We start from the raw sequence: 16,951 nt of genomic DNA on the forward strand, positions 1-16,951 counted from the left end.
GGCCATTATTATTAGTGACTTAATGTAAATTGTGGTGTCCAAAGAAAATGGTATAATTATTTATCTCTAGGGATCCCGTTTCCTGCCATCTAGTTTCTTGAATAGCCACAATCTTAAGTCCATACCTCTCTACTTCCCATGTTATAATATGTGTTGCTCCAGTATTAAATAATGTGTGAACGTTCCATGTACCCAAAAGGAAGATCTGATTTCCATATACCTTTTTCATTTGCTCCACTATTCCGAGGCATTTCATTTGCATCCTGAACAATAATTTTTACAAAGCTGGGTTGTTAGCCTAGCGCTGAGCCCCCAACTTGGAGGGTCACACTACCCTAACTAATAAGGTCAGAGTAGGGCTACTGCAATGCATCCTGAGTGCATTGGGCGATAGGAGCGCCACTTTCCTTACGCCTCAGCTTGGTGCCCCAGGTTCACTAACCCGTAACACTGAGTGTCCCCTGGGGGTATTCCAATAGTAAAACCAACAGGGTACAACAAAATTGTATAGCCTTCTTGTATGAATACTTTTTTTTTAGAGGAAACCAAAGAATATTATCAATACTCAGCATTTTTTTTTTTTATCATGTAACTAAATCATTCGTGTTTAGATTAGGATAATATTTTATTAGAGGAGCTAACATAATAAAAGCTAAAGACACACTGACAAGCCAACAACACTGACGCACAACCACCCAAAAATTTATGAACTCGGCTGTTGATTAAAACGGAAACATACATAAATACTCGAGTATAATATTGTACATAAATAATATTGTCGGTATCGCGATTAACGGCTCACCCGGCAAATCACCTTGGAAAGCTGCGCCAACCTGGCCCCGCATTCATTATTTATAATTATGCTCGGACAGGTGCATTATTATAACGTTGTGTACGGTTATTGCTTAAGGCGAAGCGCGATTTATGTACCGTATAATAATAATAATAATGATATTAATAACAATTTCACAACCTTATCGCCGGGTACTCCTTTGGTTGGGAAATATTACAGATTCCTAAAGGGAGCACAGACAAGGCTGAAACGTTTATTAATAAAATTAAAGTCTTAACTTTTGAATATTTTTAATAAGCATTTTGCTGAATGACGGTTTCTGCACTACCTTCGTGCCGGCAGTAGACGATAACATTTAGTATGCGATTTTTTTTTTTAAATAATAATTGCTATTTCATGAGATTACTATAACATATTGGCTTTCAATATTAATTTCCTGTGTTTTTCGGCAAAACAAATATTTATAATCCTCTTCAAATTGAATTTTACTCGCATTGTACACCATGAACTTTATTACAGAAATAACAATGTACAATGTACATGTCTGAAAACGTTTTTTTAATCACTTATTATATACCTACAATATATTTGACATTCAATTATTTTTAACAAAACATAACTCTCAATACTAGGAAAAATATTTCAAAGTATACACTTCATAGAAACTCCCTGAGCTCCGAATTCCCAGTTTTGCTGTTCAAACATTTTTCTAATACCAAAGCGTGTAATTAATATATTTTTTGATTTAAAGAAAATGATGTACAATTTTTGTATTTTGTGTTCCATTTTTTTTGTTGTATAAGCAACACATTATAATTAAAATATTCTACCTAAATTTTAAAAAATTGTTTAATTTTGTTGTAAAATAATTCTAACTACAACTAACAACATAATATGTATTGTAAGAAGTCTGTTTAGTGTAAGCAAAAAAATATACCCCTGGGGCTCTACTCTTAAATATATCTAATGGATTTTCGCCAATACTCGTTTTCAACCCTATCAATCATATTTTATAATAGGATTGCAAGTTTAAACGTACATTTAGCACGATAACCGTTGATAATATCACGGCATCAATCCTACATGGCCCAGCAAATTATGATTATTATTTGATTTTTTTGTTATTATTATATAATTATTATTATTATGATTATATTCATATTTATGGTTCGTGCGCACGGTAATAAGATTAAGATAAATTTACCAACCATACAAACTACTCGGTTGGGAATATCATTTAAGCATGCAATATATTATTTTGTACCCGAAAAAATATTATAAGATAGCGGTTTCTATGCTATACTGAAATAAATCACTAAAGGGGGGATGGGGATATTATTTTGCTATAAAACATCACATTTGTGTATAATTTTATTTTTTTAGGTGAACTTACCTCATTAAATTAATTAATTATGAAATTACATACTTTGTTGTTTGACAAAATTGTTAAAATTGTCTGTCTTAATAGATCAAATGAAGTCGAAATCAACTACTAAAATATTAAACATAATAATCGGTTATAAACATTATATTCTTTTTAGCTTCTATTCGGAGCTGAGAAGGTATTGTTTTTACAAAGATGTGTTATTTTTTTTTTTTCGTGTTTGAACCCACGATAATTTCCAAGCCGCTTACCGATTTCCTTATGTAGCAACTATATAGATCAGAAATCGTACCTAAAAGTTCAATTAACCAGAATTTTAAAAAATCACCCCTTCCCTATGACAACCGATAAAAACATCCAACAAATTTATATATTTTTCAACTTAAAATTACGGTGCTCGATAACTTTTTTAAAAGTAGACGTTATTAAGTACAATGCTTTTATCTGTATTTATACTTCTACCATTATACAGAATCGTAAGGAATCGTTGATTTAAGTGATTTAATTTCAATTGTAGTAGTTTTTTAGACCTGTGACCTTCCTCACCCCAATTTCTGCGTCACCGTTGTACTGTTTTTTTTAATAATAAGTGTTGTGCTTACAACTTTAAAGTAAATGTATTGTTTTTTTTTTAATTACATATTTATAACTGTTTTGTTTTACAGGAGGACGGAGGGCGTACCCGGCGATTGTCACAGACTATCAAGGTTAAGCAAGGGAAAAAAAATGCCAAATATAACGGTTAGTTATCATAATTGTACTAACGTATTTTATAATAAAATCATTTTCCTATTTTTGGAAACGTTGATTATGTTAACGAAGGTTATGATGGACATTTTAAGACAAACCTACTCTTTAAAAACGATTAATTTTATTTCAATTAAAAATAAAAGGTCACCCATGTATTATTTTTTCTTACTTTTTTTTTGTTTATTAAAAAAAAAAAATAATAATACCTTCACGCCGAAACTAAAAAATGTATAACCAAAAATTAAATTAAATATTAAAAAAAAACAAAAATGTTGAACCTTGATTTCGCTACGTGATATTTTAACCAGTTGAATGCTTATGGGGCAACCTATATGTCATAGTAAGGTAAACTGATTGTGCACTAGAATTCGAATTTTGTCTGGAAACTTCTGACTTTCAGGAAACACTAGGATATTCAATTCGAACGCAGAATTATAAATCTTTAGTAAAGTTCAAATATAAATTAAGCGTATACATTATATGAATCTCGTGAGTGGCTCGTGAAATTGATTAAAACATAATTTTCTCTCAATAGGCATTAATTAAAACGCTAATTCTGCCGTAGCATTATGCATATTATTAATAAAGCCATCGCCATCGAGAACTCAATTATAATTCATAAATTACATTTATTTAGTTTACTGAGTAAGCCCAGACCCAGCTTCTGTTTTCAATTTGCCAAAACTTAGTTAGACACTGCTTCTCGCTTTAATCGTATTAAAATAGATATAAGTATTATCTGCGTTTATAGTTTAATAATTATTGTTAATATTTTCAAAAATATTACTGTTTACCCATTTTCTAAAATATCCAGTGGTGCACATATCAATAATATGTATATTAGGGGGTCCTTAACAAGTTGATTTTCGAATTTTAACTTCGACGACCCCTAAAAAGTTTCTAAACACAATAAAAAAAAATTAATTTAAATGAGGTCTAACATAGGATTTCGACACTTGTGCACAAATCAATGCATAACTTTTTTTGGTACTTTTTTTAGCTAATTTTCAAACAAGAGAGCCCACAAAAGATGGGATCGTTTTACGTTTTATTAGTTTATGAACTTATTGAAATTTAAATATTAATATATAAAATACTTCAATTCGTTTTATTCAAAACATTATATAATATTATTATAATATTCAGAATATTATAATATTTAAGAAATAAAAAAACTCTCCTCCATGTACGAAAAGGGGGAAAACGTTTGCACATTTTCAACATTTGTTATATTTTAGTGGCTTACCGACTAAATGTTCCACAAAAGTTGTGCATTTATTGATTTTAAACTGAACTACCGCCTAAATGCATATAAAGGGAATCAAGACCTGTATAGAAGTATTTTCATTTTACACTGTTTTCACACAATTGACAAATAAAACAAATGATTTGACTACCTTTTCTCCTCCTTTTTAATTCCGGAACATAATAGTTTTAATTTGTGTACAAATATAACTACAATAAACAACAGAATACACATTTCTTCCCGTTTTTGTTTTCATATTATAGAATTTTCTTCTTTTCATTATTATATTCTAAGAATAAATTTTATTTTATTTTGTCTCCTTTAAGTTCGTTGTTCATTGTGTAAGTTTATGAGTATTGTTATGGTACTAATTAATCTAGCTGTTCTTAGTGAACGGAAACATAGAAGATATTGTTTAATATAATATGCACGAATAGATTAACACAAATCGACGTGTCCAACAACAAATTTGTACAACCTCTTTATTAGACAGGAGTTACAAATCATATCTATAGGAGATTAAGAAAATTAAATGCTATCTTAATATTTAATTAACCGAAACATTTTAAAAATCGAGTTACTTGTTCGTTGGACATGTCGAAATCTGAATTCCTCTGTGACATTGTATTTTATAATTTAAGAAAATAGTTTATGTATTATTATGATACTTGCTATTCATTATTGAGTCAGCTCCACTAATTATTATTATTGTTTCTAATTATTTTTCTAGGATTTAAACTAAAGAATACGATAGACACGACATACGCTATAGATAAGAAATTTCAAATAATGTCGCATATGGCGGGAAATTTGGAATGCCTTGGTTTTATTTTATATGGCTTTAAGACACACATCACAAGTGTCTTAAAACAAATCAACATTACTAAAACGTGGCCGCATATTAGTACGATGTTGAAAAAAATATTAATAGTGAGTATAGTATTGTTTTTATTTTAATACGATTTGTTTATTTTAATGTTGCGAGTAATTTGATTAAAAATTCGTTCTAGAAATGTAATTGATATTTTTAAAAAAAAATTTTTTAAACAGTTGTCGGTCAATGAATATGCTGAACGTGGGAAAAAAGAAGAACTAGCTGTAATACTATGTACAGTAATCAAAGTGTGTTTGAAGGTATTGCACGGAGTACCTCGTGTGCAGTTTTCTGCAATGTCAATAATCAATCGGACAATCGACATTGCCATTCAGTACCGAGTCGCGTATTTAGAAGTAGACGAATGCAATTTCTTACACCACCCTCACTACATTGCAACGTATGTACCGACTACTTATTACAGTTTACTTATTATTTGTTTTTCCTGTGAATTGAACCATCGGTCAAGTGTAACACTAGTCGTTATCGTGTAAAAACTAAAATAATTCTGATTTTAACAAGCTGAATGCCAAATATCTACTTTATATTGGCTTTTGATAACTATTCTTTTAGTTAATACATTCAAATGTATTCTATGTTAAAATTATCTGGTCGAAAAAGCCGTATTTATACTACAGTTAGTATTACAATATAGTATATCGGGTCGTACACCGATTTTTCAAGCGCCCAGAAATTGACCGGCCTGTTTAAGTAAAGCTCAAATATTGTTTTACTAATAGCTAACGTATAAACATCACGGCTTGATTAAAACGCTTCTATATAACCATGTACCTAGATGCTCTGTCTGAACGATGGTGTCGTTTAACTATTTGGACAGTTTTATCCTTTTCTTCGGTTGTATAGCCTTCCTTGTACCATATTGCTCGTTTAATCCAGTGAAATATGTGACGAGGGTTTTGTAGAAAGCCTCACTTCCTCTTCCAGTTTATTTACATTATAGAAGGAAAACACAATATTGTTGTTAGACATTATTATTTTTGTTAATGTGTTTCTAAGCCTACGGGATCTAAAAACTCGAGTAAGCATAATGCTTCCTTGGACATTCGCGAACAAACAGCAAAATAATCCTAGGTGGTGATCACGGTCAGTCGTATACATAAGGATTTAGTACATACAGTAATATAGTGTTAACGTCTTCCAAATATTATATATTTCATATATTCTCAAGTAAACTAGTGTTATTAAAATATGCATAATAATCGCGTTGTGTGCCAAACAATAAGTTTTATTTATTTAGGCGTTTTCTTCTCATTAATTAGAATTTGTTTCGTGCCATAAAAATACAAACAAGATGTATTTATAATACAATATAACGTCAAAGGTGATAATTTTCTCCAAATAACATGTGTGAGTTCACGTGAACATACCGGAATCAAATAAGAAGCCAATTGGACTAGCCCTTGTATGCCAAATAACCATAATTGGAGATTACTCAAGTTGGTGTATTGCTTTGGGTTCGAAACTTGTCGGCGATCCTTTTGCTTGGCATATTACATTATTTCGTCGGCCATTTTAATCTTATTATATCGTACAGCTAACCCTTATTGCAAAAATAAACCTAATCTGTATAATTTAATCATTAGGTAGGAGGAAGTCTGACTCCCCTATAACTTAATGTGAAAAATTGGCTTTACTTAAACGATCATATTTTGATTGTAGCAGTAAGGAAACTTTACCTCTTCATTTTAACGCGCACCCTAAATAACGCTTGTACCTCCGGGTAATACCGTGAACTTTGACATATAAATTATAACACAAGGCTTTGTCTTATTTAATATATTTATTAACACGGTGTTAACAAATATTCTTTTCAGACGTGTTCTTCTATTTGTAGACGACGGTAAAGTTTTCTTCCGCATCTCTTAGAAAGATAATAATTGTGTTAAACTTCTATTTGCTGTTAATTGTTTTGTTGCTCGATGTAATAACTTTGGCCTGACTCTTAACAATGACAAGCGTAAGATAAGTGTCCTTTATGAGATCTCGCAACATTAACGCGATTGAATTATTAATTTTACTTACCATTTAAATGACATACCCTTATCTCGTGTCAATCAGGTGAAGGATTTAGGTTTGTTGTACACTCCATCATTGTCTACATATTGATTTTATTATTTGTAAGGCTTTGCGTGAGCATGGCTTTATTCGCCGCAACACCATTGACTTCATTTCAGTTGCCTGCTTGTTAGCACTATATTCTACTCTAGTACGGTCAGTTCTTGAAAATGGCTCCTAAGCGTAAAATCCAAATCTATTAAGTGAAAAAAAGTTAATTGAACGTGTATAGAACGGCTGCTTTGGCTTCACTGTATTTTTCCTAAAAAAAAGACCTCTCTAATCGTAATTACGAACCCACACTTCAATATTTGAAACTCAAGTCCCTTGATAATAGACAGCACGATAAATCTGGCATTTCCTTTATTCTCTTGCTTATATACGGCAATTTTAATTCTCCTCGCTTTAAGTCTCAGAGCACCCAATGTATCCACCGGGAATGATGAGGTCTTCCATTTTACTACAGCTAGATCCAATTTTCTAGCCAATGACCCTCTTATTAACATTATTTGACTAGTCCGTAGCAAAGTTGTACATAATTCCTGTTGAGACATTTTTTCCCATCGCTATAATGTACCTTTACGTTAAATGTTTTGTTTTTATATATTTTAGTTGTATTTTACTTTGCTGTGTCTTACTTACATTACTATTATTTTGTTAGTTTATTATTATTAATTGATTTACTAATTATTGGTTACTTTTTTGCGTAGCATGAAATCTTGGAACAAAAGAGAACAATCGAAACAGAGAAATAAAAATATTGCGTCTATTTTAAAATCTCTGATCAGCGACTTGCAGGGTTCGAAAGACGGGAGACCCAGAGCCAAAAACGTTACAGAAAGCGTACTTGGTAAATATAAAATTTGTATAAAACGAATTTTGAACACAATTTTATGTTGTCTCGTTACGTAATCAATGATTTATTTATTTACTTAAATTATTTCTGCAGGAATATTATCTAACATACATACCTCAACTATAATCAATGTTCTTCACAACTCATTGACTATGTACAAAAGAGTCACGGACAGTAAGCAGACGTGTACTCCAAGTCAAAGGTGTGTGAAACTAAACACAATATTTACTAAAATATAATTTGATACATTTAAATTTTTGGTTTGCAGGTCTAGCCAGTGCAATTCACATTGCTTACAAATTCTAAGTGCACGGACTCTTCTTTTTATGGCTCTCAACGAAGACGTTCAATGCAAGTTAGCTGAAGAACCTCAAATCAAAGTCTTGGCCGCCTCCCTGGATTCTACTCATGATCCGGTAAGGGTTAATAGCCAATAATCATATACCGATATAAAATGTATATATAAGTATAAAGTAAATGTAATTTACTATTGAAATGCGAATGAATCAATTTAGGAATTAAAATATTTAAAAAAAAGTATTTTCAATAAATAAACTTATTGGGTTTGTATGAATAACTTAAGTAGGTATATATTATGTTAATGTAACATAGAAAAATCAAAAATCAATTTTTTTTTATTAAGTTTGACAAAGAAGAAAAGGCAAAATACGTTAAATCATTTTTTTAAATTTTCTCACTATATTATACTTAATTATATGACCTCTCGCTTGCTTATTTTTTGTCGAAAACAACTCATTCTAATTTTAAATGTACTAGTTATATTTACTGTATCATTTATTTAAAAATAATTTTAGTATTGTGCCACGATCAATACGGTATTGTGAGAATCCAAATATATTTTCATAAATTAAATCAAAATTGCCTATATAATGCGCCTTAATAAATATTAATGTAGAAAATAACGGTTTTGCTAGGATAAGATTAAGTGTTTATTCATATTGAATTAGAATTGAAAACCAAGATGGTATAAGTAACTTTTTCAACATTTTACACAAACAGGAGAAAAATGGTTTTTTAATGTTAACTAATTATGGGGAATGCTTATAAGTAATTTTTTAAGGGGCCTCTAATCTAGCATTTATCAGGGCGCATTGTATAGGCAATTTTTCGCTAAAACTTAACATTAAACTAATTTAAACATACATGTTAATATAGGAAAGAAGTATCTATTTCGACAATTTTTTTTTTAAACTTTTTTAATGCATAAAGGATCTATTTTTGTACAAACACACATGTTTCTATTTCAAACGTACTGTTCTTAAGAATACATCGATTTAAGTTTTGAAAACATATTTTAATTCTTCACAACTTTTTAGGACATCGGTCGTGGCACAATTTTAAAAATATTTTCAGTTAATTAATTATTTCAATACAAAAAAATGTAATTTTTATCTTTTTTTCAACCGAAATAATTAATTAACTGAAAATAATTTTTTAAATTGTGCCACGACCGATGCCTTGAAAATGTTTTTAACAACTCAAATATTTTTTCAACACTTAAATCGGAGTATTCTTAGGAACAGTACGTTTGAATTAGAACGAGTTGTTTTCGACCAAAAAAACGCAAGTGTAGAGGCATCGTAATATAAAAGTGTTTTTTTTAAATCTGATAAAATCAGACTCCCTCTTAGCAAAAAATGATTTAGATTCTGTATTGATGTTTTTAATTTTACTAAAGATAATGATCTAGATATAATAATTTCTAGTAATTTGCCTTAATTCTGATATAATATTATGGTAAAATAATACATTTTCTAGGTTTTAATAAACGTAGTTCTTAAGAATTATCTAAAGTAATTTCCTGAAAATTCTTTATTTTTCTCTTGGCCAATCAGTGTTAGAGCTATGGAACCATTATCATTTTGGGTTAATTGATTAAATGATAAAAGTACAAAGAAGGTTTAGCCGTATAGCTACATTTAAAATAGCTTAATTGCAAATTGGAAATGGATAAAACCAATGGTATTGTGTATATTTTATAAAAAGAAGCATATTAATGGTATGATTTATTCTCCCGAGGTACTAGAAAGAATAATTGGAAAATATTAACTATTAATGCCTGGCTTGTTGATTCTTCACACCAGGTTCTTTATTCTAGAAATTATATAATAACGGTACATTGTAATTAATTAGGTGTAAAGCGATTAATTATTGTGATTTTTGGCATGATAATTTATGAGAATTAAAAAAAAGTATTGATAACAATCAATATTTTCATTCTTATGTAATTATCATTATTATTATTATTTCTAGAGGAGGAGGAGTGGCCGAGTGGGTAAGGCGGCAGTGTGTTAGCGCTCACTGTCGCCGGTTCGACACTCGGTCACAGGCGCTCCGTTTGCTGGGCGAGCAATCGTCCGGTATAAAGGAACCGCCATCCCCCTCACCGGTGACAGATTGACGACCCGTCCCGGAAGCGAATTCGTCAAGAAACCATCTCATGATGGCAGCGTTGGGCCTTCATGGCCCGTTAAGCTACATGATGATGATTATTATTTCTAGTTTCTGTTATTATTATTGCATAAGTTTGTACCCGTACTCCTACGATGCGATTAGTCAAATAAGTAGATTTATAGGTCAAATTTAATAACAACTACATCATTTCAGTAGATAAATAAATAAATAGACATAGAGTGGGGCTATTATGTTTATAATTTTTTTTTTAATCTGTTCCCATAATAACTCAGAAAATCTAGGAAATATTTATGAATTTCAAAGAAATGAATCATTACCTAACAGTAGCAAAATATGAAGGTATTTTAATATCGTATACCTAATAGGTACAATTAAGAAAGAGCTTTAGAGGTTTAAGTTCCTTAAAACTTTAGCAATCTAATTAAATTTGCCTCTCCACTCCCGGACAGTTGTTTTGTTAAATTTTGAGGGGTTGGTTCACCTTTCTGTCTTAAACATACACTGTCTTGCAAAAGTTGCTGTATAGTGTACACTTAAATGTTAAATGAGTGCAAAAATAAACTAACGTAGAAACTACATAGATATTTATGCAGGACTTTCTCCTTTGATTTGATTACATCAGGGCTATAACAAATTATTTCGATATTCGAAATCGTATTCTAAATTTTCCTCTTAACTATTATTTGCTTTTATATTTATCGGCATAATACGGTATTTGTATTTTTAAATATTTTATTCAAATAAAATGTATTTATTTGAAGGTATGGTTACAGCAAAGTTAATATGGTTCCTTTATGATACACTTTAAATTGTTCCATATAAGAGTTTCGAAAGTGTTTTTTTGTTATTTCATTGTAAACAATAAATACTGTGAAAGTTAAAAAATGTTTTAAAGAGCATTACTAATAAAGGTATTTTTTGTCTATTAATATAAAAAAAAAAAGTTGTTTGGAACAAATGCTTATCGAAACTATTTAATAAATAAATTAACAAAATAGTCGCGCGAAGGTTTTTAAATTAACTTTAAATACGTAATTCATCATTTAAAATTTGTATGCCCTTCTTTAATTTTGGGATTTAATAATTCGTTTAAAATATAATAACGACATTTTTGTAAACACAGATAGGTAAATAGAGAAATGTTTTAAACATGCTAATAATGAAAAAGATACAAATTTCTTTATTCTACTCGGTATACATTAAATATTTTTTTGGTAATAAAAAAAACACGTCTTAAACTTAGCAATTAGACTGTTTTAGTTAGAATACCAAACGACCCGTATAGCAATACATACAACAGAAAGTACAGTATAAACTTAAATCAATTAAATATTTTAACATGTTGACTGCCACATGACCGCGGGCGACCTGTCAGTTTAGTGCACTCAAGGCCACTCTATTTTTGTATGGTTTTCCTCAAATGTTTAAACACTTCTAAAAATAGTTACAGTTGTTCGATTTTGATAAAATTTATATATATTTTTTTTTTTTTTGACATTTTTATGTCTTTGCTTTGGCACATAAACGGAAAAATCGACACCGGTTATCATAACGAAAAAAATCAGCTGATTTATCTGATAAGATACTCTTATCATAAGAGTAGATGAGAAGATAAGAATAAGATAGATGAGTAAATAAGAAGTATGGTTTTTACTTTGGAAGACAACCGGAAAAATCGATAGGGATGGGATCGACGGGTATGTTAAATTTATGTTATAAGATATAGGAGATAGGGGGTGAGAGATATGGGGTAAGATATGAGGGATGGGGTTGGGGTAAGAGTGGGAATGGGAGTGGGGGCATATATGTTGTATTCACAACATATAAAATAGAAATGAATAAAAAATTCAATAATTTAAGGGGCCAAATTTTCTATAAATTGTTTTGGGGCATATATTATGAAAACACTATTTTATTAGCCAGAAACTTGATATGTTTACTAGCCACCTTAGATACATAAAAATGTAACCTGTGGTGTTGCGGACTCGTACGCAAGCTGTTAAAATATAATATGTAATACCTATATGATAACCTTTAATAGAGCCTTGCAAACATTCTCCATATCATTTATATCCTTATAACAATGGATCACTGAAATGAGTATAACCATACATTTTTTTATGTGTTCTAGCCATTTTGGTAGTAAAAAATACTTCTCAGAAAATTTTCTCTCGGCTTATTGATTGGTATGATTTCGATCGCATTTTATTGGTCTTTTTGAAACATCGACAACATGGGTCATTAGTTACATTTTTTTTATATAACTTTTTGTACAGGTTAGTTGTTTTTAAGAATTTTATAATTTTAAAGATATTCTTTTCCTCAGGTCCCAATAACTCGTCCAGTTGTTCAATTATTTTGAAATGTTGTCTATGTATTTTATATTTGCGGTATTCAGTGAGAATGTATTTGACGGTAACTTTAGTACCGCATGTATCACATACCTATTGGAGCTTCCTCTTTTCCCATGACCTCATTCATGCGTTAGAGCCGTGTATCCGATTCTCAACCTGTTTATGGTCAACTCTTCCATTCTCTTTATAATCAGTTATTCGTAAGTATTATGAAAAAAAAAGTCTTGGATCCCCGGCAGTCAACATGTTAAACATAGATACTGTCGTATAGTTGTAAATTATGCTTCGGCGGGAACTCCGGGAACGAATACGATTCCTAGCGCTTACAACGACAGATTGTGCGTTTAAGCTCGGCGTTACCCAGTTCTCATTAACAGTTACATACTGAACCGTGGCTTGAGCGGTCATTGGACAAAGCTCACCGGTATTACACAATCGAAACGTCTTACAAAACGACTACGACAAACCTTTTGTGATCCTTCTTATTCTTTACTACACTCATACAATATGCTAGTTATCATAATTGTAATAATCCTTATAACTGTATATTTCAATGATGATTATTTTAACAATAATATTAATAACAATAATAATAATAATAATAATAATAACAATTATGGATACAGAAATCGTTACCCACGTCGTCGTTATTAATGGTAAGTGTTTGACCCAAAACAAAATATTTCTTACAATGTTCTCCCCTTTACCTTTTTTTTCTATCTTATAACAATATAAATCGATCTTATTTTTTTTTCACATTTCCCATTAACCTCCTAGTTTCCACTACATACCAATTGTCTACTGTTGTCACTGTGTTAGTTCAATTTTTCTATCATTCCAATTTTCCTATTCTTTTTTTAATTATTTGTCTTCTTGTACTCATCATTACAGTCAGCAAAAACAATAGTATTTTATTATTCAAAATATAAGTAAAACTTTGGACATATTTTCATAATAAATAAACAACATTTCGTAAATGTTTTTTGTTTAACATTTAATTTTCTGACAAAACATCATTTTAAAATATTTTTTAAATAATAAAAAATTTGTTCGCAAAATTTAAAAAATATTAAAATTTACTGACTGGGATGCCTCTTACTTTTTTTTTACTGTTGAGTTTTTGTAACAGATGGATTAAATAATTTTTTTAAATATGATACTCTTTTCTTAATGTAACATATTTATTAATTATGTATGATTTCTGATCAAATTTCTTAGTTGAACGATTTACGTGAATTTTTACTCCCCAGAAGATTTGTATTATAATATTATTATTATTAACAAAAATTCTTTGAAATTAATTATCCTAAATAAGCAAATTAATAAAATGTGTTTAAGCAATTTAAGAAAAAATATTGATTCATGAAGTATACTAATAATGATAATAAAAGCACTTTATATGGTGTGGAATAAATAATTTTTTAAATTTATTTATTTTGTTTCATACGCCCAAAAGGGCAGAGAGTGTACATTATAAAACAAACAAAAACAGGTGACATTATTGAAATATAACATGTTTTTGTTTAGCAACATTATCGTAAAAAAAATCAAAATCAAAATTCATTAACATATTATTACTATAAGTTAGTACTCTATTTATGGGGCTATTAAGAAAAAAATTTTGCTTAGCAAAATAATGAGTTACTTCTTAGCTAATATCCACTAATATTGCATTAAATACTATATAATGTATTATATGCTGTAAATTGGTGTTAATAAATTTTCATTCATGGCTTGTACAATTAAAAATAAATAAGTATTGTAAATTACTTACGTAGTTTTAAAAAAAGTGTTTACATTTTCTAAAGATTTATGCCTTATATACTTATATTTTGTTCGCAGCATTTATTGGTTCTGGTGTTGCAAATATTTTCAACAATAGCGTTGCATCCCAAACACCACAAGAACCTCATAGATAATAATGTACCAACCGTTTTAAATCAGCTTCTATTGCCATCAGACGAGTGGTACTACATCAATCATAGCGACAAATACGGTCGATATGTGAAGCTCCATGCAGCCAAAGTATTAGTCTACTTGGGATTCTCTAGCCGCATAAGTTTTTCCATTTTTGATATATCTCAAGGTACGTTTTGTTTATTAAATGCACGTTATATAAATCAGTGACAATATAAAGTAAACAAATAGTTACTTAAGAAAAAATTAAAAACTGTTAAATTTAAATACCTTATAAATATCTTTTTTTTTTTTTGTAAAATAATTGTTAATGGCGTTAATAAAATATTGTCTGCAAAAGTTAGTATAAAAAAAAATCCTATAATTTAATAGCATATTTTTCAATAGTTGAGCAGGGATAGAAATATTGTTTCTGGCAGTTGATACCGTTGAATTTTCTCGAACATCGTTATATGAATTTTATATTATTATAGTTCAACAGAATATTCCAATGTATGCATTAACGCAAAATCAAATGTAATTAAAATATGTGTATATTAATTAGTGTGGATTAGGTCTAATTCGTTGAACAACGCTAAAAGGATGTCATGAAAAGTAATGCAGATTTTATAATAAAATTATGTTTTTAAGCTGTCAACGCACAGTGCTAAATGCTTATACTTTTTTGCTGATATTTTCGCTATTTTAAGTTGTTATAAAACAAAAACTCAATTATCATTATGAGTGCTTTAAGTTTGTCCAAAACATTTATTTTAATCAGATAGTTTGTTTGTATAAATAATAAGACAGAACACTATGTGTTTGGATATTGGCAAAAGATAAATTAAAAGAATCTCAAAAGATAATAATTTTATATTTCTAATTAATAAATATCTTGGTGTAAGAACTGAACCCATGATTTACATTTTAAAATTATCTAGCTTTATTAAATGTCAGATTTTTTTAAACGTTTATCAACAGTTAGTGGGTTTATTCGTTATTGGCCTGACTTTTTGCAAAAGAATACCTAATAATAATGTTTTGTGTTGGATACATGAAATAATATGTTGGTTTAACATTTTGCTTATGCAAGAAAATGAGTATCAGACAACAGGGCTAGTTGAATAACAAGAGCTCGAAAGCAATTAATAAAATGAATCATGAAAATGCATGCGGCATGTGCCCCATTTAAAAATGTCTGACGTTCTAATTTAAAACGATAATAACCAAAATAACGCCTTCATTTCAAGCGTGACACAAAATAAATAAATGTCATCTGTATTGAATTACAAATCTCTCTTGTACAGTTTAATGCAGTAGTAAGCTAACTCTGTTATTTCAGAGTATTTCGGTTATTTCTGTATTCTCGACCGGAAATAAATGATAATTAATTAATGATAGATCGGAAAAAATATTTGTATAGGCCATAAAACTGTATAACCGGTGCATAATTACTAGTTAAAACAGGTAACATCGGAATATATTTTACAATAAAACCTACTTTGGTCTCGAAATACATTAATTAAATACGGTTTTTCATTAACTAAATATATTAGGATATAATATGAAAAATGGGTTTCCATTCATGCCGTTATTGTATTGCGCAAGATTACATTTTGATTATTTTTAGCGTAAGTCCGAAATGTGGCCGATTAAAATAGTCTAAAAGTACAACCCTTTATATTATGCATTATGGTATAGTAAAACTGTCTAATTTTATGGATTATAATGTTTGACATGACAGTTAAGTTTGATAAAAGTATACCATTACTAAAACAAAGAAAAATATAATGTCTTAATAGCCTTACTTATTTATTTATTCATACGGAAATAATTCTATTTGTTTACTTTTACAAGTACAATAGTTATTTAATTAATAATTATGGAATTATTTCCGCATGAATAAAAAAATAAGAAAGACGATTATGACATCATATATTTATTTTATACAAAAAAAAAAAAATAATCAACATTAAAAATATTGCATATTACAAAATAATTATTTTAGATGTAGATGATTATGTATTCACAATAATAGTTCTTTATTTGCACCACTCAGTACTGTTTCTTCATATTATATAAATCGAGCTTAGTTTAAATCAGATTTTCTGTACACATCAACAAATATTTCACATTTCATAAAAAAACTTAATACTTTGATTTAAAAAAATATTAAATTATCCTTGTTGGTATTTATAGATATTTTAATATGAACGTTAATAATATTAAAATCCAATATAATATTTTACTAAGCGATGATTAAAGTTGTTACGATCTCGGTTTATA

General features: G+C 29.3%; 1 protein-coding gene across 3 annotated transcripts in view; it reads left to right on the top strand.

The window, feature by feature from the left end:
* The window catches only part of LOC126844474 (uncharacterized), a 274,285-nt gene that overhangs the window by 196,983 nt on the left and 60,351 nt on the right, over positions 1-16,951 (top strand). For all 3 annotated transcript variants that reach the window (XM_050582703.1, XM_050582705.1, XM_050582704.1), the window contains 7 exons: positions 2,843-2,918; positions 4,904-5,103; positions 5,224-5,447; positions 7,834-7,973; positions 8,073-8,181; positions 8,248-8,395; positions 14,612-14,855. In XM_050582703.1, coding sequence (XP_050438660.1) covers positions 2,843-2,918; positions 4,904-5,103; positions 5,224-5,447; positions 7,834-7,973; positions 8,073-8,181; positions 8,248-8,395; positions 14,612-14,855 — 1,141 coding nt within the window. The remainder of the gene's footprint in view (positions 1-2,842; positions 2,919-4,903; positions 5,104-5,223; positions 5,448-7,833; positions 7,974-8,072; positions 8,182-8,247; positions 8,396-14,611; positions 14,856-16,951) is intronic.

Source organism: Adelges cooleyi, unplaced genomic scaffold, assembly GCF_023614345.1.
Source record: "Adelges cooleyi isolate 19-005CV unplaced genomic scaffold, UGA_ACOO_1.1 ACOO_flye_CR_arks_rails_tigmint_CR_PRNA_651, whole genome shotgun sequence".
Taxonomy (NCBI): Eukaryota; Metazoa; Arthropoda; class Insecta; order Hemiptera; family Adelgidae; genus Adelges; species Adelges cooleyi.